Source organism: Mobula birostris, chromosome 6 (assembly GCF_030028105.1).
Source record: "Mobula birostris isolate sMobBir1 chromosome 6, sMobBir1.hap1, whole genome shotgun sequence".
Taxonomy (NCBI): domain Eukaryota; kingdom Metazoa; phylum Chordata; class Chondrichthyes; order Myliobatiformes; family Myliobatidae; genus Mobula; species Mobula birostris.
In genome coordinates, this window is record NC_092375.1 from 181,099,540 (window position 1) to 181,127,321 (window position 27,782).

Consider the following 27,782-nt stretch of genomic DNA (forward strand, 5'->3'; position numbering starts at 1 on the left):
CAAGGTCTCAGACCTTAATTAGCTTGTTAGGGCTATGGCTTGTTCACACTCATCATTAGGAAAGGCCAGGTGATGCAAATTTCAAAGCTTTATAAATACCCTGACTCCTCAAACCTTGTCCCAACAATCAGTAGCCATGGCCTCCTATAAGCAGCTGCCTAACACTCTGAAAATTAAAATAAATGATGCCCACAAAACAGGAGAAGGCTGTAAGAAGATAGCAAAGTGTTTTCAGGTAGCCATTTCCTCAGTTCATAATGTAATTAAGAAAGGGCAGCTAGCAGGAATGGTGGAGGTCAAGTTGAGGTCTGGAACACCAAGAAAACTTTCCGAGAGAACTGCTCGTAGGATTGCTAGAAAGGTAAATCAAAAGCCCTGTTTGACTGCAAAAGACCTTCAGGAAGATTTAGCAGACCCTGGAGTGGTGGTGCACTGTTCTACTGTGCAGCAACACCTGCACAAATATGACCTTCATGGAAGAGTCATCAGAAGGAAACCTTTCTTGCATCCTCACCACAAAATTCAGCATCAGAAGTTTGCAAATGAACATCTAAACAAGCCTGATGCACTTTGGAAACAAGTCCTGTGGACTGAAGAAGTTAAAATAGAACATTTTAGTGGCAATGAGCAAAGGTATGTTTGGAGAAAAAAGGGTGCAGAATTTCATGAAGAGAACACCTCTTCAACTGTTAAGCACGGGGGTGGATCGATCATGCTTTAGGCTTGTGTTGCAGCCAGTGGCACGGGGAACATTTCACTGGTAGAGGGAAGAATGAATTCAACTAAATACCAGCAAATTCTGGAAGCAAACATCACACCGTCTGTAAAAAAGCTGAAGATGAAAAGAGGATGGCTTCTACAACAGGATAATGATCCTAAACACACCTCAAAGTCCACAATGGACTACCTCAAGAAGCGCAAGCTGAAGGTTTTGCCATGGCCCTCACGGTCCCCTGACCTAAACATCATCGAAAATCTGTGGATAGACCTCAAAAGAGCAGTGCATGCAAGATGGCCCAAGAATCTCACAGAACTAGAAGTCTTTTGCAAGGAAGTATGGGCGAAAATCCCCTAAACAAGAATTAAAGGACTCTTAGCTGGCTACAGAAAGTGTTTACAAGCTGTGATACTTGCCAAAGGGGGTGTTACTAAGTACTGATCATGCAGGGTGCCCAAACTCTTGCTTCGGGCCCTTTTCCTTTTTTGTTATTTTGAAACTGTAAAAGATGGAAATAAAAAAGTAATCTTGCTTAAAATATTGAAGAAATGCGTCATCTTTAACTTTATGCCTTTTGGAAATCAGGTCATCTTTTACTTCGCAAACACGAGGAATTCTGCAGATGCTGGAAATTCAAGCAACACACATCAAAGTTGCTGGTGAACGCAGCAGGCCAGGCAGCATCTCTAGGAAGAGGTACAGTCGACGCTTTGGGCCAAGACCCTTCGTCAGGACTAACTGAAGGAAGAGTGAGTAAGGGATTTGAAAGTGGGAGGGGGAGGGGGAGATACAAAATGATAGGAGAAGACAGGATGGGGAGGGATGGAGCCAAGAGCTGGACAGTTGATTGGCAAAAGGGATATGAGAGGATCATGGGACAGTAGGCCCAGGGAGAAAGGGGGAGGGGGGGAAACCCAGAGGATGGGCAAGGGGTATAGTGAGAGGGACAGAGGGAGAAAAAGGAGAGAGAGAGAAAGAATGTGTTTATATAAACAAATAACAGATGGGAAGTCATCTTTTTCTTGCTTAGCTATTCACAGTAACAGAAATTTTGACCGGGGTGCCCAAACTTTTTCATGCTACTGTATCTCTATACCAGGTCCATTCAGGCAGAGTTTTTTTTAACAGTGGATTTCCCTTTGTAAGCGAGACAACCAGCATTGGAGTGCAGCTAAGAAAATTACCAAGAACCAACCAGAATGTTGCTACTTCTGTGTTTTCATGGACATTTTTAAGTTGTATATAGCTTTCCGAAGAAAGGTTAACAAAATTCAGGCCATTAAAAAATTGAAAATAATATCAAATTTGATTAATCTGATTTGACGCCAACAATTATGCAATCAAAATGGACCAAATACTATCCTTTTTCATAGAAATAAACACAGATTTTGGCAAAATATTTCCTAATTCCTTATGTTTTATAGCTTTGATATAGAAAGCAGAGTCAAAAAAGCCAATTACAGAAAGACAATACTGTGCAAAGGTCTTAGGCACATGCAAAAAACATTCTGTAAAGTGAAGATCCTTTCAACAATAATTAAAAGTTTTTATGAAGAACAGTAAAAAGTTAAAAACTATATCAACCCAGATGAGTGTGAAGTGGTTCATTTTGATAGGTCAAATTTGAAGACAGAATATAATATTAATGGTAACACTCTTGGCAGTGTGGAGGGGCAGTGAGATATGGGGTCTGTGTCCAAAGGACACTCAAAGCTGAGATGGCTAATATGAGAGGGCATCGTTTTAAGGTGCTTGGAAGTAAGTACAAGAGGAACGTCAAAGGTAAGTTTCTCCACACGGAGGGTGGTGGTAGAGGCGGATACAATAGAGACTCTTAAATGAGTATATGGAGCTTTGAATTATAGAGGGCTATGTGGTTTAGGGAAATCCTAGGCCGTTTCTAGAGTAGGTTACACGGTCGGCACAACACTGTGGACTGAAGGGCCTGTAATGTGCTGTAGATTTCTATTTTCTATGTTCTAAATCAATAATTGATGTGACCACCTTTTGTCTTTAAAGCTGTGTCAGTTCTCTTAGGTACACTATTGTGTAGTTTTATAAGAAACTCAGGTGGTAGGTTGTTCAAAGCATCTTGGAGAACTTGCCACAGTCCTTCAACAGACTTTGGCTGTCTCATTTGTTTCTCTCTCCAGATAATCCCAGACAGCCTTGATGAAAATGAGTTCAAGGCTCTGTGTAGACAATACCATCTGTAAACTTAAGAATTCTGCACATATATTGTATACAAATACTTAGACTTTTATGGTAACCTTTAGTAGGATACTTGCCTTCTTGGAGTGCAAAATCAAGGCAAGCTGCATAGTATGTAGCCTGACCAAGTATGTTGTATGCTGAGATTGAAGAGCCATTCATATATGTCATTAGGTCAACATATTCTGTGAGTCTACAAATCAAAAAAAAATTTATATCATAATGATGCATGATTACTTTAGCAGACTAATGATCAATCATCATAAAGAGCTGACTAATACATTTATACATTATCTCTAGCTCATATATGGATAATTACATTTCCAATTTTCATATTCTAAAATAAAGGAAGTTTGTTACCACTCTGGTCTTTCTTTGAAAGAACTATCTAATTACTTCAACTTTTCTTCCAAATATTTTCCTTATCAAGTAGATATCCAATTCCTCTTGAAAGTGACTATTGAATCTGCTACCACTATCTTTTGAAGATTTAAATGTTAAAATGTAATCTCCCAAAACATCTCCTTATTATAATCTATATCTTTTTTAATTGTAATTAATTTAAATTCATATTGTTAGAGCATATTCTAGAATCAGGGTGAAAAGCAAAACATCAACTTCAGCAGCTAACTTCAGCCAGCAATCTTTAGATCTAAATATTGACTGCAGATTATATTTAAAATGCAGCTCTGGACAATGGGTTCCACGGACCACAGTTAATTGAACAATGTTGATTTAACATTCATTTTGGTGTCTGTAGAGTGGGAGTGAAAAAGGAGCTGTGAAAGTTATACATAATCCAAAGAAAGCATTGTAAACAAACTGTAAACATAGAATTGTCCTTTGATCTTTAGCTTATAAAATGTCAATAGGCAATAGACAATAGGTGCAGGAGTAGGCCATTCGGCCCTTCGAGCCAGCACCGCCATTCACTGTGATCATGGCTGATCATCCACAATCAGGATCCAGTTCCTGCCTTATCCCCATAACCCTTGATTCCACTATCTTTAAGAGCTCTATCCATCTCTTTCTTGAAAGCATCCAGAATCTTAGCCTCCACAGCCTTCTGGGGCAGAGCATTCCATACATCCACCACTCTCTGGGTGAAAAAGTTTTTCCTCAACTCCATTCTAAATGGCCTACCCCTTATTCTTAAACTGTGGCCTCTGGTTCTGGACTCACCCATCAGCGGGAACATGCTTCCTGCCTCCAGCGTGTCCAATCGCTTAATAATCTTATATGTTTCAATAAGATCCCCTCTCAGCCTTCTAAATTCCAGAGTATACAAGCCCGGTTGCTCCAATGCTTTTTGAAAGCATTACCCATGTCCTGCCAGCTTTGAAGCTCTGCATCTGGCTCCAGCACCCCCATCCCACGCAATTCTTCATCTTGGTTCAACTCATTCCAATTCCATTCAAGTCTGTCATTCAGTCATACATGAATACAGCCAAATGTGATGGTGTTACACTAGGGCTAGGTTGCAAGTCACTCAGCACAAAGCACACATAGCACGTACATGATAGCAAGTCCATAAAGGTATCAGTAATATACAGCCACACAATAAACAAGCCCAGACTCAAGCCACAATAGAGCTTGTCTTCTGCCCAGTGAACACTGGGGGGCAGCACTGACTCCAGCCTGAACACCACACCTCACTGACACCGGTGGAGTGCACTGGCTCCAACAAGTTTCCTTTATATTAAATTTTATTTTCCATCAGTCTGCACGTTTCATCAAGATGCATATCCTCCTATCTAATTATTATAGTATTCACTGTTTGATGTATTTTGATGCTTTGGGTCATTGGGAGCCTAGAAATTATACCTTATACCTGAGCTTGGGTTGCTAGTATTCATCAAAAGAGGAACTACACCTGCATGATACAGAAGAATATAATTACAAACCAGACCTCATACCTGACTCCTATCTGACATCAGAGTAATGATGCCCTGTGTGCTTTGCCTTGACAAAGTTTGGAGAGTTTTTTCTTGTAAAGGGGATTGGTTATATGCCAATTTTCATAGCTTCTTCTCAGTAACAAGCTGTCTTTTTCAAATTGAATGGAAATGACAGACTCTAATTTTTTTGAAATGCAGTAAAATTGAAGTGTCAGCAAGGAGCTCAAACGGCTTGCATCAAGTATATGCAGGAGGAAATTCTATTCTAAACTACTGCATTGCTCTCAAATACAAAGTAGCCAAGAATTTCCTCTGCGTATAAAAATGAATAAAGCACTTACAGTCATCGAATTGCAGAACACTACAGCATAGAAATAGGCCCTTCAGCCCATCATTGACCTCCCACATCATGAAGACCCTGGAGAGACTTGTTCTGGAGCTGCTCCGGCCTATGGTCAGGCCACACTTAGATCCCCTCCAGTTCACCTACCAGCCCCGACTAGGAGTTGAGAATGCCATCGCCTACCTGCTGAACCGTGTCTACGCTCACCCGGACAAGCCAGCGAGCACTGTGATGGTCATGTTTTTTGACTTCTCCAGTGTGTTCAACACCACCTGCCCTGCTCTGCGGGGGGAGAAGCTGACAGCGATGCAGGTGGATGCTTTCCTGGTGTCATGGATTCTTGATTACCTGACTGGCAGACCACAGTACATGTGCTTGCAACACTGTGTCCGACAGAGTGATCAGCAGCACTGGGGCTCCACAGGGGACTGTCTTGTCTCCCTTTCTCTTCACCATTTACACCTCGGACTTCAACTACTGCACGGAGTCTTGTCATCTTCAGAAGTTTTCTGATGACTCTGCCATAGTTGGATGCATCAGCAAGGGAGATGAGGCTGAGTACAGGGCTACAGTAGGAAACTTTGTCACATGGTGTGAGCAGAATTATCTGCAGCTTAATGTGAAAAAGACTAAGGAGCTGGTGGTAGACCTGAGGAGAGCTAAGGTACCGGCGACCCCGTTTCCATCCAGGGGTTAGTGTGGACATGGTGGAGGATTACAAATACCTGGGGATACAAATTGACAATAAACTGGACTGGTCAAAGAACACTGAGGCTGTCTACAAGAAGGGTCAGAGCCGTCTCTATTTCCTGAGGAGACTGAGGTCCTTTAACATCTGCCGGACGATACTGAGTATGTTCTACGAGTCTGTGGTGGCCAGTGCGATCATGTTTGCTGTTGTGTGCTGGGCAGCAGGCTGAGGGTAGCAGACACCAACAGAATCAACAAACTCATTCATAAGGCTAGTGATGTTGTGGGGATGGAACTGGACTCTCTGACGGTGGTGTCTGAAAAGTGGATGCTGTCTAAGTTGCATGCCATCTTGGACAATGTCTCCCATCCACTACATAATGTACTGGTTGGGCACAGGTGTACATTCAGCCAGAGACTCATTCCACCGAGATGCAACATAGAGCATCATAGGAGGTCATTCCTGCCTGTGGTCATCAAACTTTACAACTCCTCCCTTGGAGGGTCAGACACCCTGAGCTAATAGGCTGGTCCTGGACTTATTTCCTAATTTATTGGCATAATTTACATATTACTATTTAACTATTTATGGTTTTATTACTATTGAATTATTTATGGTGCAACTGTAACGAAAACCAGTTTCCCCTGGGATCAATAAAGTATGACTATGACTAGTCAATACCAATCCATTAATCGGCCTCGTCCCATTGACCAGCACCTGGACCACAGCCCTCCATACCCCTCATTTCCATGTACCTATCCAAATTTCTCTTAAACGTTCTAATCAAACCCACATCCACCACATGCACTGGCAGCTCATTCCACACTCACTACCCTCTGAGTGAAGTAGTTCACCCTTTTGTTCCCCTGAAACATTTCACCTTTCATCCTTAACCTATGACCTCTAGTTGTAGTCCAAGACAACCTCAGTGGAAAATGCCTGGTTGCATTTACCCTATCAATACCCCTCATAATTTTGTATACCTCTATCAAATCGCTCAATCTTCTACGTTGTAGGGAATGAAGTCCCTACTTATTCAATCTTTCCCAATCACTCAGGTCCTTAAGTCCCAGCAACGTCCTTGGAAATTTTCTCTGCACCCTTTCAATCTTATTTATACCTCTCCAGTAGGTAGACTGGACGCACAACTTCAAATTAGGCATCACCAACATTTTATACAATTTCAACTTAACATCCCAGCTCCTGTACTCAATACATTGATTTATGAAGGCCAATTTGTGAAAAGTTTTCTTTACAACCCTACCTACCTGTAACACCACTTTCAATGAATTAAGGATCTGTACTCCCAGAATTTTTTGATCCACCGCACTCTTCGGTGCCCTTCTGTTTGTTTTATATGACCTAGCCTAAAGTGTAACACCTCAAACTTGCCTGCATTAAATTCCCTCTGCAATTTTCTAGCCTATTTTGTACAGTTGGTCTAGATCCTGCTGCAAACTTTGATAATCTTTCTTTCTCTCCACTCCAACCTAAATCTTTGTGTAACCAGGCTCTTCATATCTCTCAAAAAGCAAGGTTCTCGAAACCTGTTGTCCTTCCCTTTTATTCTCACAGGAACATACAAATACTGTACTCTCAACATTTTACTTGAAGGCCTGCCACTTACACTTCTGTCAGAAAATAACCTATTCCGATCCAAACTTGCCAGATCCTATCTGATACAATCAAAATCAGCCTGTCTCAAATTTAGAATCTCAAGCTGCGGACCAGGTCTTTCCTTTTCCATAATTACTTTGAAACTAATGACATTGTGATCCTGATGCAAAGTGTTCCCCTACACGAACTTTTGTCACCCTGTCTCATTCTCCGATAGGAGATCTAACATCACACTCCCTCTAGTTGGGATTTCTATACACTGATTAAGGGAACTTTCCTGAAAACATTTGACAAGCTCTTTCCCATCCAACCCTTTTACAGTATGGGAGTCCCAGTCAACATGTGGAAAAATAAAATTACCTTTTATCAGAACCTTATGTTTCTTGTAACAGTCGGCAATCTCTACAAATTTGCTCCTCTAAATCCCGCAGACTATTGGTTGGTCTATAATATACTCCCATTATCACGATCATAACCTTTCTTATTTCTTAGTTCTACTGATAAAGCCTCACTGGATGAGCTCCCCTGTCTGTTGTGACCGAGCACAACCATGACATGTTCCCTTACTATTAATGCCAACCCTCCCCCTTTAATCCATCCCATTCTCTTAAATCTAAAACAATGGAATCCCAGAACACCGAGCTGCCAGTCCTGCCCCTCCTGCAAACAAGTCTCACTAATGGCTACAATGTCATAATTCCATGTGCTGATCCATGCCCAAAGCTCACTGGCCTTTCCTACAACATTCCTTGCACTGAAGTATACGCAGCTCAGAACATTAGTCCCACCATGCTCAACGTTTTTATTCCTGACTTTGTCTGTAGGTTTAACAACATCTTTCTCCACAACCATCGGAACAATCAGTTCTGGCACTCTGGTTCCCATCCCTCTTCTACTGTAATTTATACCCCCTCCCAGTGCAGCACTAGCAAACTTTCCTGCTAGGATAACAGTCCCCCTCTAGTTAAGCTGCAAACTGTCCCTTCTGTACTGGTCCCACCTTCTACCTCTTTGTCAGGCCAGAAGTACAATCTGCTAATGCACAGAACACGCTCTACCTTTTCCCAACCTTTTTTTGTAACGCCATGGGCCAATACCATTAAGCAAGGAGTTTGTGAACCCCAGGTTTGAAATCCCTGATCTACATAATGGATATTAGAATTACAGTAAAACCATGTTAGGTCTGAAGTCATAGAAGAAGCAAGAACTTAACTATTCAGTCTCTTGCCATTGTGAGATCTTCATCATTACTGTGGTGTCTGTGGTGGCCAGTGCTATCATGTTTGCTGTTGTGTGCTGGGGCAGCAGGCTGAGGGTAGCAGACACCAACAGAATCAATAAACTCATTCGTAAGGCCAGTGATGTTGTGGGGATGGAACTGGACTCTCTCACAGTGGTGTCTGAAAAGAGGATGCTGTCCAAGTTGCATGCCATCTTGGATAATGTCTCCCATCCACTACATAATGTACTGGTTGGGCACAGGAGTACATTCAGCCAGAGACTCATTCCACCGAGATGCAACACAGAGCGTCATAGGAAGTCATTCCTGCCTGTGGCCGTCAGACTTTACAACTCCTCCCTTGGAGGGTCAGACACCCGGAGCCAATAGGCTGGTCATGGACATTTCATAATTTACTGGCATAATTTACATATTACTATTTAACTATTTATGGTTTTATTACTATTTATTATTTATGGTGCAACTGTAACAAAAACCAATTTCCCCCGGGATCAATAAAGTATGACTATGACTATTATGCGTCACATCATGCCATTGGCAATCATGATCTCATGACCATGATTGTTCTTGGCAAATTTTTCTACAGATGTGGTTTGCCATTGCCTTCTTCTGGGCAGTGTTTTTACAAGATGGGTGAGACCAGCCATTATCAATACTCTTCAGAGATTGTCTGCTTGGCATCAGAGGTGGCAGAACCAGGACTAGTGATGTGCACCAGCTGCTCAGACGACCATCCACCACCTGCTCCCATGGCTTCACTTGACCCTGGTCGGGGGGCTAAGCAGGTGCTACACCTTGCCCAAGGGTGACCTGCAGGCTAGCGGAGGAAAGGTGCATCTTACACTTCCTTACCTCCACCCAACTACCCTAATTGTAGGAACTTTAATTTGGCCAAATTAGGTCATAGTTGTTTGAGAAGCAAATGGATGACAGGATACATTTACCTTCAAAGGCCAAGGATCATATTAATATCAGAAGAGTAGGATGTTTCTAATTTGAGACCACAAACAAAAAAGGAAAAGGATTTAACATAAAAATGGACAAGACTGGGGGCATACTGGAAGATTCCAAGTGTCATTTCATTAGCCAAATTGCTGATAGTGGCTCAGTTAAGGACCAACATATCACCTTTTCTAAGCCCTTCCCCAATTGGGGTGGGCAGTGCGGTCCCTAAGTAGGGCTGGTCAGTCGCACGGGTCTGCCGAAAACAGCTGCCACTCTTCCCAGCTGCTAGCGATCAAATGCCCTGTGCCGCTGCCATGCAGGGTTCTGATTAGGAGTTCCCAGTCCATTCGTATCTGCTCCTATTGCCAGATGCCCCATCACCGTCAGACTTCAACCATATGTGAGGTCCAAGTATTGTTCACCGTGGTCAGGGGTGGGGACCTGTGCAAGGAAGATTTTAAAGTGCCACAGGGGGTGCACCGTCCCCTGTAGCACTATCTTCACCATATTGAAGTAAATCCCGATGGCAAGGGTGATCCCAGGACAATCGGTCCCACATCTTGGGTACAGGAGGCTTCCGGGTCCTTTGTCTGTTAAGGCCCACCTATTGCGCACCGCCCGCGCATTGCTTTTCTGTCCGGGTGTTCTCCCTTAGCCTTGTCTCAACAGACTTACTACAAGGCAGGGGGGCTATTTGCCCATAGCTGGGGCAGTGGTTGACGGGCACCAGGGCGTGTCCACACAGTGGTGGGCTTGCACGCCACGTCTCTGGGGCCAGCTGCTGCTCCGAGATCCCCTGCAGTTTAGCCTGGGACTGTAAGATACCCAGTTTCCATGTGTGACCCCAAGGAGGCACTGCAGGAGTCTTGGTGGTGGAGAGGCTCTGTACTGGCAGGAGGAGGCTTACACACTCGGCTCCTCTTTTCACCCTCTATTAAGAAGACTAGCCAGCGGCAATAGCTGTAAGCAGAGAGTAGCAAGCGGTATGCAGCATGCACTAACTACAAGCACTACTACACTACTGCACTAGACGCTTCACACACACACACACACACACACACACACACACACTAGAGGCCGGTGATAGAGCAGCATCAGCACTGGTCTTCAAGGCGGATGGTCCCGAGTTCGAATCCGGCCGGTCCCAACCTGGGCGGCAGCAGTATCCGCGTGGAATCCACTTTTGTATCTTGCCATGAAAACCCTACAGACAACTACACTATCCACCAGGTCGCCAGGGCTCGACGATGAGTCGATGGCACTCAACAATAACAACAGAGACAGAATGCATGACCAAACAACAGGAATTCTGCAGATGCTGGAAATTCAGGCAACACACATAAAAGTTGCTGGTGAACGCAGCAGGCCAGGCAGCATCTGTAGGAAGAGGTGCAGTCGACGTTTCAGGCCGAGACCCTTCATCAGGACTAACTGAAGGAAGAGTGAGTAAGGGATTTGAAAGTTGGAGGGGGAGGGGGAGATCCAAAATGATAGGAGAAGACAGGAGGGGGAGGGATGGAGCCAAGAGCTGGACAGGTGATTGGCAAAAGGGATACGAGAGGATCATGGGACAGGAGGTCCGGGAAGAAAGACAAGGGGGGAGGGGGACCCAGAGGATGGGCAAGAGGTATATTCAGAGGGACAGAGGGAGAAAAAGGAGAGTGAGAGAAAGAATGTGTGTATAAAAATAAGTAACAGATGGGGTACGGGGGGGAGGTGGGGCATTAGCGGAAGTTAGAGAAGTCGATGTTCATGCCATCAGGTTGGAGGCTACCCAGACAGAATATAAGGTGTTGTTCCTCTAACCTGAGTGTGGCTTCATCTTTACAGTAGAGGAGGCCGTGGATAGACATGTCAGAATGGGAATGGGATGTGGAATTAAAATGTGTGGCCACTGGGTGCATGACCAGTCCAGTGTCGGTGTACTATTGGCATGAAGATGGGAAACACTTGTTTCCCATTCAGAATCCAGAATTTACACATTTTGCATGTCTACGGAGGTAGATCTCAAACCTAGAGCAACACACAACAGGAGGTCAGGCAGGACCTATGGAGGGTAATGGACAATTGACATTTCAGGTTGACACCCTTCACCTGGAGGTAAATGCCAGGAGTTCCTTTGCAGAGTTGCAGGCATTTTAACAAAAACTAAAATTTTGAATTGCTTGGGCTCCGTGATTCTCATTCTCACTCGCAGCATTCCAAAAATCTCAAGTCAGAGTGTGGGGGAGTACTCTCAAGTTTGCCTGAGTTTGCCTGAGTGAGTGCAGTTTCAACAACACTCCAAAAACTTAATGCAATCGCGGACACAGTGGCTCGCTTGGCTGGTACCCCAGCCACCACCTTAAACATTCATTCTGCTCGGCAGTGGGCACAGTTGCTGCAATATGTTCTATTTATAAAATGTACCACATCTGTTTGCCTGGCTCCTTTGACAATACCTCTCAAACACTACACAGATTCACAAAGGTGGTTATTGAACTTAGAGGAAGACAGCACCATCTGCACCCTTCGGCCCATGAAGTACTGACCAATATAAACCGACTCCATGATCAATCTAACCCTTCCATCCTACGCTACATTTTTTCTTATATCCATCTAAGGGTCTTTTAAATGTCCCTATTCTATCACTTTCTACCACAACTGCTGGGCAGCGCAATCTAAACACCCACAATCTCTATGTAAAAGAAATGTCTCTTCTATCTCCCTGAAACTTTCCTCTGCTCACCGTAAATGGATGTCCTCTGGTATTGGCTGCTGCCACTCTGGGAAAAAGGTGCTGATTTGCCATTCTATCAATGCCTCCCATCATCCTATATTCCTCCATCAAAGCATCTCTCTTCCTCCATCACTCCAAAGAGAAAAGCCCTAGAGCGCTCATCCGCTCCTCACAAGACATATTCTCTAATCCAGACAACATCCAGGTAAACTCTCCCGCACCATCATCAGAGCTGCCCCATCCTTCCATAAAATGAAGTGAACAGAACCAAGTAGAGTACTCTTAACATCAGCAACTTATCACCACCTACTCAAGCAGTTTGTGACAGGCTGGTTTAAGAGCAAGAGTGAAAAGGTGAGTGAGAGAGAAAGAGCAAAGAAAAAAGAGAGGGGGGGAGAGGGGGGGGGAGAGGGAGGGGGAGAGAGGGAGGGGGAGAGAGGGAGGGGGAGAGAGGGAGGGGGAGAGAGGGAGGGGGAGAGAGGGAGGGGGAGAGAGGGAGGGGGAGAGAGGGAGGGGGAGAGAGGGAGGGGGAGAGAGGGAGGGGGAGAGAGGGAGGGTGAGAGAGGGAGTGAGAGGGTGAGAGAGAGAGGGTGAGAAGGAGCAAAAGAAAATGGGAGAAAGCGAGAGAGAGAAAGCGAGAGAGAGAAAGCGAGAGAGAGAAAGCGAGAGAGAGAAAGCGAGCTGGTGTGAGAAAAAGAATGAGAAAAAGAGAGAAAAAGAGAGGAGAGAGAGAGAGGATGTTAGATAAAAATTAAGTAAAAATAAATAGACCAATATATACACACACACGTGATCAGGATTTATTACAAAAACGTTAACTGATTTTGAATTTGATTTTCCAATTACTGTTTAGGCATGCAAAGTTCTTAACTTATTGAAGAAGAATAAGATTACCTGCCTGTAAAGAGAAAGGCTTTGGCCAGAATAGGAATTATGAAAACATCCAAATTGGGTTTATTTAATATTCCAGCAATTTTATGTGCCTGGCGTCCTTAAAAATCCAAAGAAACATGGTCAGACTTCCAGGAAATTTACATAAGCAACAGTGAGTCAGTAGTTTTGTATGCTATCGGCATCAGTAATAACAGTGTCTACTATACGTACCATATTCGATAGATTCAGCAAGTTGTCCAACACAGAGCTTTATTTCTGAAACTGCACACACTAGACGACCAATTGTCAATACTCCATCCTGGTTTTTGTTAAGAGATAAACACTTCCGTAGGACTACAATTTGCATTTTAGTGCTCTTCTCTCTCAAACCCAATAATTGGTAACAGCGGAAAGCATCTATATAGGCATTAATTATCTATGGAATACAAATGAACAAAAACTGATCAGAAAAGTGCGATTGGAGTTTCTACACAGTTGCATCATTTTTACTGAGCACAACCCACCCATAAATTGTCATTAATGCTGAATGGATTTTATGGTATGGGTCGAGGTCTTATTCATTGGCTTCAAAATGGAATGAATTTCCAAAAGAAGAGTAAATGTATTGAGACCACTAAAAGTGTGTTTAAGAAATTTCAAATGAGTGAATTAAAAAATTTTAATGAGCTAGCTTTAAAACATTGCTTTGGAAGAAGGCCTTATGTATAAACCACCTGTTCATCAGATGAGTTCATCACGGTTGTGCATTATCTGTAACTCCACCTGCAGGCCTTTGGTGAGGTTTCAAGAATTCTTTTTAGTTAGAACATAAAAAGAACAAAAATACAAGCAGGAGTAGGATATTCGGCTCCTCATGCCCATTTTCCCCACGTTATCAGATCAAGGCTAATCTTTTACCTCAGGTGCACACTCCCAACTAATCCCATATACCTCAATCCACTTAATATCCAAGCACATTTACTATATATGTGAATAATTTTATATAAATAGGAACACTTCAAAAGCTTTTTAATTATTTTTCTTTATCCGTGGCTCTGCATACTTTTTAAAACACCTTTCTTGCAACTTAAAATCATTATTATTTAGACAGTGCACTAACATTATGATGAAAAATGTTAGCACTTTTTCCCTTAAACCAAATTTCAGTTTTTTAAATTAATTTTCACCAGGTTATAATTTAAATGCAAGGAGGAAATTTTTAAAGCAGTTTTTTCCTTGAAATTATCTTTTAAAATGATTTCTGTAGGAGTAGCGGATGCCAGATTCAGCTTTTAATGATATGTAAATACGTTTTTTTGGAAACTCAGAAGGAAGCAGAGAACATGTTTTAAAACGGAAACCATTTTGCTGAAAGAAAAATCTCTTGCAATAAAATCATTTCAGCTGCATTAAACAAACTTAATTTCTAAATAATTTATGGAATACTTTTCAAAGCCTTATTTTCAAATTTATTTTTAAGTACTGCTGATTGCACATGTTGGCAGGTTTAATGTTCATGTAAATGAGTTTCAGTAGAAGTGAGAAATATCAGTTTTAAAAGCACTGGATTTTTGGACGATTGTACCCCAAGTCTAAATTCCACTAGGTTTAAATAATTAAACCATTAGAAATACAGGCTAAAGAATATACTTTTAAATATACATTTCATTTGCTTTGTAAGTATAAACCATTACATTACAATTATAAAACTGCTGAAAATCATATGTGACAATATGTGAATAAGTTAGTTCTGAGAAAGTTAGGATGGGGTCCACATCCAAAAGGTTTCTGCCCATTTTTTTTTATTTTAATAGTTTTTCTGGATTCAGATCAGAGACAGCACTGCTTTGGCTCACCTTTCATCAGCTCCCACATGCAAATTAGATGGATGTCATACGGAACCAGATGTCCCATCATTTGATCCCATGGAACATTTCCGTCAGCGTTACTTACAGCAGATAAACAAGGGATAACTTTGCCAGGAGCAGATCAGACAGGTGGAAGTGATCCATTTAAAGGGGCCCACTGGTTGGATTTCTTTTACTGTATTCGTATCTGGAAAACCACTGACCTGAACCTAAAACGAACACTGTGACTTTGTGATTACCATTAGGTTTTAGCCTCCAAATACAGAAAGAGAATATGATGCCTTTATGTCATCCTGCTGTTTTAAACAATCTAAATGGAGTAGGAGGTCTGAAGGGCTCTGTAGAAAGGAAAGATGAGACTGACTAATTATTACCTTTAGAACTGAATCTACAGTGGCATGCAAAAGTTTGGGCACCCCGGTCAAAATTTCTGTTACTGTGGATAGCTAAGCGAGTAAAAGATGAACTGATTTCCAAAAGGCATAAAGTTAAAGATGACACATTTCTTTAATATTTTAAGAAAACTTTTTTATTTCCATCTTTTACAGTTTCAAAACAACAAAAAAGGAAAAGGGCCTGAAGTAAAATTTAGGCACCCTGCATGGCAGTACTTAGTAACACCCCCTTTGGCAAGTATCACAGCTTGAAAACACTTCTTGTAGCCAGCTAAGAGTCTTTCAATTCTTGTTTGGGGAATTTTCGCCCATTCTTCCTTGCAAAAGGCTTCTAGTTCTGTGAGATTCTTGGGCCGTCTTGCACGCACTGCTCTTTTGAGGTCTATCCACAGATTTTCAATGATATTTAGGTCAGGGGACTGTGAGGGCCATGGCAAAACTTTCAACTTGTGCCTCTTGAGGTAGTCCATTGTCTGTGGATAGACTTCAAAAGAGCAGTGCACGCAAGACGGCCCAAGAATCTCATAGAACTAGAAGCCTTTTGCAAGGAAGAATGGGCAAAAATCCCCCAAACAAGAATTGAAAGACTCTTAGCTGGCTAAAAAACACGTTTACAAGCTGTGATACTTGCCAAAGGGGGTGTTACTAAGTACTACCATGCAGGGTGCCCAAACTTTTGCTTCGAGCCGTTTTCCTTCTTTGTTATTTTGAAACTGTAAAAGATGGAAATGAAAAAGTTTTCTTGCTTAAGATATTAAACAAATGTGTCACCTTTAACTTTATGCCTTTTGGAAATCAGTTCATCTTTTACTCGCTTAGCTATCCACAGTAACAGAAATTTTGACCAGGGGTGCCCAAACTTTTGCATGCCACTGTATAAGCTTAGGAGTAGCTGAATGAGATTTACAGGAAGATGTTGTTTCCTGCTTGGCACTGCTGCCACACCTCCAACAGTGCCCATAGGTCAACAAATTAAGCCCCATCAACATGGACTTACTGAGAAATTTCAGAAAGAATAGCCCCCTGTATACAATCTCATAACATGAAGAAAGAAACTAAACAGCACTCAGAACGTCTTTGAAAATTAGCACAGGTCTAAGCTTTTATACTACTGATTCTTTCCTCACTGCAACTACCATCTGTGGCAAGCTCCAATTTTTCCGCAACATTTTCCTGAGCACATCATCAGCATCATAGGAAACGATGTATTTAAGAGATGATTTCTTGGTATCAGGAAACTTCATCAAAATATGTTCATGCCTCTTGGCGTTCATGAAGTTTCCAAGAGGATCAATGGCAGAACAAGTTCTTGGGACTTATCTCTGCTCCACCATTCAAGTAGGTCCTTGGTTAATTTTTAACCTCAACAACACATTCGTGTACTAAGTCATGCCCTTGATTTCCTTTTCACTTTGAATATACTCAGCAACTGAGCCTCTACAAAACTCATGCATGGATAATTCCAAGGATTCTCTACCCTATGGATGAGCAAATTTCTTCTTACCTCAATTCCAAAAGGCAACAACATGTTGAGCCCATGATCCTTGTTATGAGACCCTCCCATCCAGTAGAAACATCAACGCTACATCTACATGACAAAGACCAGTAAAAATCTTGTATATTTCAATGAAGTTATCACTTGTTTTTCTAAACCTGAGCCTGTAGGCCTGATCTATTTAATCGTCCCTCACAATAAAAGCCCTGGAAACAATCTATTACAACTTCATAACACCCCTCTGTTAGAAATGCTTCCTTATTCAGACAGAGAGCCCAGACAAGCAACCCATATTCTAGACATAATCTCACCAGGACCCTCTATCAAAGCTTTGGATTGCTAACATTTTCTGTCATTCATTCTTTGGTTGTTTTTTTTTCCTGTTTTTTTGGATGTTTGTGAAGAGTAAAAATTTCAGGTTGTATAATGTATGCATTCTCTGATATTAAATTGAAACATTGAACCAAGAGACAAGAATGGAATAGATCAGTAGGGGAAAACATTCTTCACATATAGTCAATACCATTTTCCCCTCTAATTATTTTTGATCAAGAAATAATATCGTTCCTCTTTCTCACAATAATTTTCTTCTTCCGCTTCTGCTCCACCTTTATTGTGTTGTTATCGCAGTTGTGCGCAGAGGAGCGGTACGAGGTAAGAATGACTGACAAATTCCAAAACTGGGGTGGACCTATTTCTACAATTTTTGAACCTCTGCCACTTGTCTGAGAAATTAGATGCATCAGTGCCTTATGTATGACTTTATGTAAGATATACATAAAATATATAATGAACATATTCTGGGCCTCTACTCACTGGAATTCAGAAGAATGAGGGGGAACATTGAAACCTATTGAATGTTGGAAGGCCTAGATAGAGAGGATGTTTCCTCTGGTGGGAGAGTCTAAGACCAGAGGACACAGCCTCAGAATAGAGGTGCATCCTTTTAGAATGGAGATGGGGACTTTCTTAAGCCAGAGAGTGGTGAATCTGTGGAATTTGTTGCCACAGGCAGCTGTGGAGGCCAAGTCATTAAGTATATTTTAAGCAGAGGTTGATAGATTCTAGGTTAGTGAGGGCATGAAGTGATACGGGGAGAAGGCAGGAGATTGGGGCCGGGAGGAAAAATGGATCAGCCATGATGAAATGGCGGATCAGACTAGATGGGCCAAATGGCCTAATACTACCTCCAATATCTTATGGTCTTGTTTTCACAAAGTTCCAATGACTATGTCAATAAAAAACTTTATCAGAAGGTAGAGCATGTGACCTGCTTGGCAACCAGGAAATTGTTGCCACCATAATTTGCTGTATGCCTTAAAATCATGCAAGAAAAACCACTTTAACCTCTCTGGGAAATATGCTCCTGATCTGCTATTCAATATGCTGCAGAGCAGAAAGCAAATTCTGGTTGGGACTTCATGATGACAAGTTGAGGTCTTGCTCCACCATCATCACTGGTTCCTCGGCAGTTCAGCTATAGGGGTTGGGATTTCCTCTTTTGTTTTTATTACAGGGGATTAACAATATTCTGTAATAAATGATTGTACTGTCAGCAACAGTTCACTTTCAGAGATCTTCACAGTAAAAATCAGTCATATGTTATTGAAAAAAATACATAATTAATTGTAATTAATATTTTAGCATATTGAGAAGACCGCCTTAGCAGATGAAACAAACCTGAAATTCATTCTTAGAATCTTCAGCACAGTTCATTTCCATTAATATCGTCAGCAATGCAGGCAATTTGCAATGAAAGTTCTTTTTAAGACAGAATGTCTGCCATAAGTATGACAGGCAATGAATCTGCTGATAAACAACAGGCGAGATGTCATCACTGCAAAAAGAGGACAAATAATAAATTCAAACATTATTAACAAGAAACAGAATACATTGAACAGTTTGTTTTATTTTAATATTGTCATAGTAAAATTTCCAATAAAAATGTATGACGGAGAGCACTCGGTAGACACACTGTTTACAAACACACACACACACACACACACACACGCACGCAAACAGTGCCTTGTCATCGCGCTGAGAAAACGCACTTCAGTGTGTTCCGCTGTATATTCTCAGAATGGGTCCTCAACCGAGCTGATGTGCTCGGGATGGCTTTATAAAGCCATGAGATATTCATTAATAATGTGATTTTCAATCCTACCATATAGTCTGCAGTATGAGAAGTCTTACTTACATGCCTAGAGAAACCAAGACCAAATATATGTAGCATTTCTCTGACATACAAGTTCTAAATAGCTGCATGCTTCCAATTACTTTGAATCCAAAAATTTGAAGTAAATTATTATCAAAGCATGTATGTCATATAGAAGTCTCAGATTCATCTTCCCACAGAGAGCCACGAAACAGTAAATAAAACAATTGTGGAAGTGGAAAAAAAATTAGGAGCAAAAAACAGAATATAAAACACTCAATCACAAGATTATCAAAAGGATCCAGTCATAATCAGTCCAGCTCATTTCAACCTAACCCAGCACTGTGTCTCCGTTATCTGTAAACCGCAGGTCCTGCCTGCCCTGGTCAAAACTGCACAAAAATATACCAAAACAAGGACCAACCAGAAACACATCTTAACATGAACCCACAATCCATGTCGATTAAACCCTGTCCAAGGCCCAGGACTCCAGCACCATTGGGTGAGGGGGTGAGGGTGAGGGGGAATCCATTCATAAGCAGACACCCTCCTCCAGCAGGAATAGATAGAAGGGCACAAGTGGCTGATGGCCTCATGACCTTCTCTTTAGTGCACCCCAAAAATTCTTCCTGCTTTATTAGGCTTATGCCTCACTTACACAATGAATAATTAATAATTTTAAAAACATCTTTACAGAAGAATCAATGCCTAACGTAGTTGTAACTCTTCCACAATGAGAACTGCCATTCTTGGGTGCAAGTTATTTACTTACTGGCTTTCAGGAGGTGCCACAGGTGGCATCCTCCAGTGTGAAGAGCAAGAGTTAAGAACTTCAGCATGAGCCATCTGGCTAATAACTGTAGTTCTGATATGCCCTTAGTCAACAGGATATAACCATGCATGTTTTGACCTCTCAGCAACTATGTTTCCTCTTCCAAATCTGGATGTAGCATGGACTCCCCCCCTCCCCCACACCAATGAACTGTGCCTTTTCCAGCTTCGTCATTTCAAATACCAGCAAGGAGTAGGGATGTCTCAAGAAAGGATATTGGGAATAGAAGTCTTACAACACACACAAAATGCTCAGAAGGCCAGGCAGCATCTATGGAAAAGAGTAAGCAGTCTGAGGTCCTTTATCAGGACTGGAAAGAAAGGGAAGTCAGGATAAGGATGTGGAAGAGGGGAGGGAGGAGGACAGGGTTGCAGGTGGTAGGTGAAACTGGGAGGGGGGAAGAATTAAAGTAAAGATCTGGCAAGTTGATTGTTGAAAGAGATGAAGGGTTGGAGAAGGGGCAATCTGATAGGAGAGGATAGAAGACCATGGAAGAAAGAGAAGGGGGAGAAGTACCATAGGGAGATGATAGGTAGGTAAGGAGATAAGGTGAAGGAGGGAAGTAGGAATGGGGAATAGTGAAGGGGGGGCAATTACAGGAAGTTCAAGAAATCAATGTTCGTGACACATTTATCTTACAACATATATAATCTTAAACAGCAAAAATAAAAATACAAATAAGCAATGAAAACCAAAAAAAAAGACTTGAGAGACTGCAATTCCAAAAGTTCTTTTTTGGAGCCAAGAGGGCATGTAAGCAAGACTTCTCATACTGCAGGCTATATGTTAGGATTGTAAATAACATCATTAATGAATGTAAACATTGCAGCTTGAGTGTGAATGGTGGGATTTCTGCGACAGCGGCTTCAGCTTTTATTTTGTGGTCAGTTACATAGGCTGTGAGTAAAAACATCTTTTACAGTGTATTGCTATAATGTCTAGTGTGCACTTTAGAGAAAAGAAAATGTCTCTTTGCATATGATGATGCAAGAAAATAAAAGAACAAGGAATCCATAGCTTCTTAGCTATACAAATGTGTAAATGATTCATGGTAGTAAGGAGGCAAATAAACTTTTGAAAGAGGACAAAGACTACATCATCCTATCTTTGAAAGGAGGCCATTGATTAGCTTATGAAATTGAACTAAACAAAATGACCAATTTCTTATGGTTTGTTGGAATAAGCATTGGGCATAATATTAGATAGCTGTGTTTAAAAATCTCAACACACATGAAAGCAATCCTTAACTTATGGTTTAGTGTGATGATATTTATACCTATCTGTTGTTATTCCACTTTTTCTAAAAAAAAAATTAATTGCATTAGTCTAGTCAAACAAGATCACACATCACAATTCTGGGGTTGATACTCTTTGATCGGGTCACATATCAAACACTGATACTCTAGAAATAAAATTTAGTGCAAGTGTAATGCAGAGTAGGATAAAAATTATTAAAACAGCAGGGAAAACACCTTTCTGATGCCCCCAGGGGTTCAGATCATGTATAATTATCCATTCTTGAAAATTCAGGTAAATTCTTTTCCTTTAAGAATGAATTTCTACCTTTTAAATAGTGACATACATTCCCCAAGGATTCCAAGGCAAATGCCTTGCAATTATGGACAAGTGACATCAGACTCTCCAAATTTAATTCTGTTTTCCTGGAGATGTCACTAATAGTATGGGCACTTCCTCCATTAAGTCCCGATATATAAACAGAGTTTATGCCAGGTGTGTCTTTGTTTCTTTGGATAATGATGTTATACACAAATCATACCTTCCTGTTAATTTACTTTACCCTCCTTTCTTCATTGAAGTTAGTTTTATCAGTCCAATTTTCTTCAGTTTGGCAAATGTTGGGTACTTTGAGTTACAGCATGACATTAATCATCTCTGTGGGGCTTCCAATCTCATGATGGATCTTGTCAATGATTTGGTCTAATTCCAGAGCAGTTGTGGAAGTGGAAATTCTATCACCGAATATTCTACTACTGACTAAGCTATTGTATTCCTCAAATATAATTGGAAATACTGAATAGCTTCCAGAGGACTGAAATTTGTATCTTGGGCAGCAGGGTAGCGTACAATACAGGTGACCCGGGTTCAATTTCCACCACTGTTTGTATATCCCTGTCGTGATCATGTGGATTTCCTCCCACAGTCCAAATATGTACTGGTTGATAAGTTAATTGGTCATTGCAAATTGTCCTGCGATTAAGCTAGGGTTAAATTGGAGGATGGCTGGGCGGTGTGGTGAATTCTGTGCTATATCTCAATAAATAAATATTTGAAATCTACAAATGCACTTGTCCATTAATGCTTTCAGGCCAGGAAAATAAAAGCACTATACAAAATATATTAAAACAATTCATACTTAGTGACGTCTGATAACATATCTCTGTCACGTGGCCTCTTGGAATATTTGTATTGTTCAATAGCACATGTAATTATCTGTGCCATACAGAAATTTGGAAAATTCTTGTTCAGCAGCATTAAGCCTTTCTTGAAAAGATTCTCAGCTTCATCCATATGACCAGTCTTAAATTGTACCTGAGACAGATCAATGAATCAATGAAAAGTGAACCAGCAAGTACAATTGAGTTAGTTAATTAGCTTGATCAAGCTGAGACAAAAGTTACATTGTATGTGGAATTTTAACATACAATAAACTACCTGTATGCATAGTTATGCATAAGATCATTTTCAAACAATATTCTCCAGACAATATGATGACTGATGTTGGTTAAGAAAATCATTACATATTATAACATGAAAATTCCTGTTTTTCTACGGATAAAGCTTGGAAGAGCTTTGAACCTTTGAAATCCTCCAAGAGGACTACAATCTTATCGTAGGGTTTGGAGGTTTGCTTGCCTCAATGACTCAGAGAGCTATGTTGGCTGGAGTCAGAGCTCTATGCTTTGGCTCTTTGTAGGGTCACCTATGCCAAATAGGTCAAAGAATAGAGGCCATACTAAGAGTGGTCCACTGGTCCTCCAGGTTCAGCTCAGAGCCAACAACCCTGACTGGTAAAACAAAACTGTTACAGAAACTGCAATGAAGAATCCTTCTACATCGCTGGTCTTAGTCTTGCCTTGCACAAATGAAGAATATTGTTCTCAGAGTCATAGGATCATAGATAAGTACAGCACAGAAACAGGCCCTTTGGCCCATCTAGTCTATGCCAAACCATTTAAACTGCCTGGTCCCATCGACCTGCACTGGAACCATAGTCCTTCATACCCCTTCCATTCATGTACCTATCTAAACTTCTCTTCAACATTGGAATTGAGCTTGCATGCACCAATTGCACTGGCAGCTCATTTCACACTGTCGTGACCCTCTGAGTGCAGAAGTTTCCCCTCATGTTCCCCTTAAACTTTTAATGTCACCTTAACCCATGACCTCTAGTTGTAGTCCCACCCAAGCTCAGTGGAAAAAGCCTGCTTGCCTTTACCCTATCTATACCCCTCATAATATTGAATACCTCTATCAAATCTCCCCTCAATCTTCTATGCTCTCGGGAATAAAGTTCTAAACTATCAACCTTTTCCCATAACTCAGGTACTCCAGTCCCGGCAACATCTTTGCAAATCATTGTTCCTTTGAATTTCTCTGCATCCAACCTACCTTCAGCTGCTTCATCGATTAACTTTCTTTCCTTCACAAGGTTAGAAATGGCTGTGTTTGCTGACAATTGCATCATTTTCATTTTGACTCTCAGTAAACACAAAATCCCATGTCTGCATGAGCTACCATTTTTCTCATTGCTACCATAGGAGCCTGAAGGCACACACTCAGCGGCTCAGGAATAGCTTCTTGCCCTCCGCCATCAGATTTATGAATGGACATTGAACCCATGAACAATTCCGCACTACTTCTCCCTTTTTTCCTCTTTTTTGCACTGCTTATTTAATTTAACCAATTCTCACTACAACTTACAATTTTATGTATTGCATTGTACTGCTGCCGCAAAACAACAAAGTTCACACATATTCCCATGATATTAAACCGGATTCTGATTCTGGATCATCTTGAGATCTTCAATCATGAAAAGTGACAAGGCCGAGAGGTAATGTAAATAGCACACTTCCAATTATAGGGTCCTCGCCAAGGCACATACCATCATGTGGCCGAAATATTTGAATTTCATACTCAACAATACTTAGGAAAACTTTCACCCAAAGAAGCACAGCCATCCAAAAAAGTGGCTTCTTCCTGAGGGTAACCAGGATTGAGCTATAAATTCTGGCCTTCTCAGCAATCCTTGCAGATTGCAAGTCAATAAAGAGCTCCTGAACTTCGGCAGAACCACAAAAAGGCAGACACTTTAATCACTTCTGAAGTTCCACTAATGATACAATAAGGAACCTGGCAAACTTTGATACAAATTCCAAATGACGATACACAATAAATAATACACAGAAATAAAATTGTTTCTCTTACCTCTCCTTTGAGAATATAGACACAGGCTCGTTCAAAGGAACACATCTTAACATTTTTTGTAGTGTCAGCATATTCAAAGGGTGGTTTGCCTTTATGCAATAGACTAAGCATATTTTCAGCTTGTGTTATGTAAGACAGAGCCTATAAAGATAGACATGCAAATCCAGTGTAAGTATCCAACACTTCAGTCATACATCCTTGTATGCTGTTTCTTTATTTTTATGAATTATGTTTGTATTTGCATAATTACTAGAGATTCTGGAAACTGTCCTAAGCATGGTTTCTGAAAGCAGTTGATCTGTCATCCAGATTTGATGTGCATTTTTTGCTAAATGCTACTGTATTTTTACTTTATTTTGTTCAGAACCGCTTTTCTTATTAAGGAGAGCTTAAATTGCACAGTTCTCTGCTTAACTGTGTGAATAAGCATAGCCCCTAAATATGATTTTAAGATCATACTCTTTGGAATTAATCACTCCTTACTCCCACAAATTGTGTGTGGCAACAGGAATAAAACTATCCTTCATGCCAATGGCAGATCTACTGGGAATGGCCATAGTACCACCATCCTGAAAAATTATGTTTTCCAAAGCACTTCCTGGATTTTAGGCATAGCTTGTGGGCACTGCAAGATATTGGGTATGGGAAATCTCACACATCTCCCTTTTTTGCACTACTGATTTTCCTGGCTTTAGTTGATTTCAAAGTTTAATTATTTCCTTGTAATATTTTGTATGAAACCAGTGAATTAATAGAACATTCATTTTCAGCAATTCAAAGCACAACAGATGTACTCAAATATGGGCCAGCAGATTGAGAAAATTATATCCATTATTTTATTGTATACTATGCAAGTTCTCTTTACAGCATGCAATTACATGTGCTAAGCCAAACGTGTAAACAAATAAAAAATGCACAAATCTTCAATGCACAGAGAATTAATTTGTGTTTTTTCAAACCTTTAAGTTTGCTTGCAATACAACCAAAAGAGTAGTTAGTGATGTTGATTGGGGAAACTTGCACAGTATGAATGCCAAATATGACAGCAGAGTTGAAAGTATGAGATTTGGGAGGATCATAGACAGAATTAGCTGACTTGCCTGTTTTTCATATATGTGATTTCAGATCTAGTATTAAAGGTCACATCCATAATTTTCAAAAATGATGAAGCACATGTTAAAAAAAAAACTGATCATGTATAATTTCCACTGATTACATTGGACAATTACATTAACATCAAGGAGAGCTTTCCTCTCGTTGTTTCTGTTTCGTCTCTCCAAGTCTTAACATCACTCTTATGATTGTTAAGGTTTTGGGGGCTGGAATTTTCATCTTAAGCATTTGATTAAATAACACATTTATTGATAAGTGATTTGATTTTAACTTCCATTTAACAAGCTTTACCACAACCAATTTGCGTTAATTGATCAGGAAAGCAAAAGACCATGAGATCCAGGAGAAAGTGGAATTTGAGTCAAGTCTTGCTCAGTGGCAGTAAAGCAAAAGGAATGGTAACTGAAAGTTCCACTAAACAGTAGGCTCCTTGCATCTTGAAAATTACATCACTATTGGTAGAATGGTATACAAGTAGTTCAGATATTGAGGAATACAAGAAAAAAATGGAATGCGTAGTGGATTTTAAACTAGAATTGCAGGGGGATGGGAACCAGAATGCCAGGACACTTAGTGGAGAGGTTGTGGAGGCAGATGTTGGTAACACTTGAGACAAAGTTAGGAATCAAAATGTTGAGCATGGTGCGATTAATGTCCTGAGCTGCCTATATTTTAATGCAAGAAGCATCACAGGAAAGGTGGATAATAGAGCTGAAGAACAGGTAGCTGGTTTACAAACAGAGACAATGTGTAGCGAGGAGAGGCTGTTGATAGAGCACCATTGCAGTCAACAGGGTGTGTTGCAACATAAAAGGCAGACAAAATCAAAAAGGGTGAATACAGGATAAAAGGTGTTTTATCTGAATGTGGGCAGTCTACGGAATAAGGTAGATGAACTTCCAGCACAGTTGCGGTTTAGCAGGCATGAGGTTGTAAGCATCATTGAATCATGGCTGAAGGAAGATTATACCTGGGAGCTTAATATCCAATGAATCCATTGTATCGAAAGGACAGGCAGGAAGGCAGAGGAGGCAGTGTTGCTCTGTTCATAAAAAACAAAATCAAATCATTAGAAAGAGGTGACCTAGGGTTGGGAAGTATTGAATCATTATGGATACAGCTAAGGAACTGCAAAGGTAAAAAGACTCTGATGGGAATTATATACAGACACCCAAACAGTGGTAAGAATGTGGCCTACAAATTACAACTGGAGATAGAAAATGCATGCTAAATGGGCAATGTTACAATAGTCATGGGGTATTCAATATGCAGGTAGATTGCGAAAATCAGGTTGGTGGGGGAATTTCTAGAGGGCCTACAAGATGGCTTTTTAGAGCAGCTCATGGTTGAGCCCACTAGGGGATCAGCAATTCTGGTTTGGGTGTTGTGCAATTAATCAGAATTGATTAGAGAGCTTAAGGTAAAAGAACCCTTTGGGGAAAATGATTATAATATGGTTGAAATTAACCCTGAAATTTGAGAAGCAGAAGCTAAAGTCAGATGTATCAGTATTACAGTGGAGTAAAGGAAATTACAGAGGCAAGAGACAGGAGTTGACCAGAATTGATTGGAAAAGAACACTGGCAGAGATGACAGCAGAGCAGCAATGGCTGGATTTTCTGGAAGCAATTTGGAAGGCACAGTATGTATACATCCCAAAGAGGAAGAAGAGTTCTAAAGGAAAGATGACACAACAGTGGTTAACAAGAGAAATCAAAGCCAAAGAGAGGGCATATAATTCAGCAAGAATTAGTGGGAAGCTTCTAAAAACCAGCAGAAAGCAACTATAAAGTCATTAAGAAAGCAAGGATGGAATACGAAAGTAGGCTAGCCAATAATATTAAAGAGGCTACCAGAAGTTTTTTCAGATCCATAAAGTGTAAAAGCGAGGCAAGAATGCATATCGGACTGCTGGAAAACGTTGCTGGAGAGGTAGTAATAGGGGACAACAGAATGGTGAATGAACTGAATAAGTATTTTGCATCAGTCTTCACTGTGAAAGGCACTAGCAGAATGGTGGAACTTCCAGGTGTCAGGGGTCATGAAGCATGTGAAGTTACCATAACCAGAAAGAAGGCTCTTGGGAAATTGAAAGGTCAAAGGTAGGTAAATCTCTAGGACCAGATGGTGTGCACCCCAGGGTTCTGAAAGAGGTGGCTGACAAGATTGTGGAAGTATTAGTCATGTTCTTTCAAGGATCATTAGATTCTAGAATGGGTCTGG

At 40.9% G+C, this 27,782-nt stretch overlaps 1 protein-coding gene across 1 annotated transcript in view; it reads right to left on the bottom strand.

Moving 5' to 3' along the window:
* The window catches only part of LOC140198770 (adenylate cyclase type 10-like), a 124,929-nt gene that overhangs the window by 10,733 nt on the left and 86,414 nt on the right, over nucleotides 1–27,782 (bottom strand). Inside the window, exons 26-31 of the mRNA XM_072259779.1 lie at nucleotides 24,447–24,587; nucleotides 22,375–22,550; nucleotides 18,694–18,850; nucleotides 13,487–13,691; nucleotides 13,277–13,373; nucleotides 3,007–3,122 (exon numbers count right to left, since the gene is read on the bottom strand). Of these exons, the coding sequence (XP_072115880.1) occupies nucleotides 3,007–3,122; nucleotides 13,277–13,373; nucleotides 13,487–13,691; nucleotides 18,694–18,850; nucleotides 22,375–22,550; nucleotides 24,447–24,587 (892 nt within the window). The remainder of the gene's footprint in view (nucleotides 1–3,006; nucleotides 3,123–13,276; nucleotides 13,374–13,486; nucleotides 13,692–18,693; nucleotides 18,851–22,374; nucleotides 22,551–24,446; nucleotides 24,588–27,782) is intronic.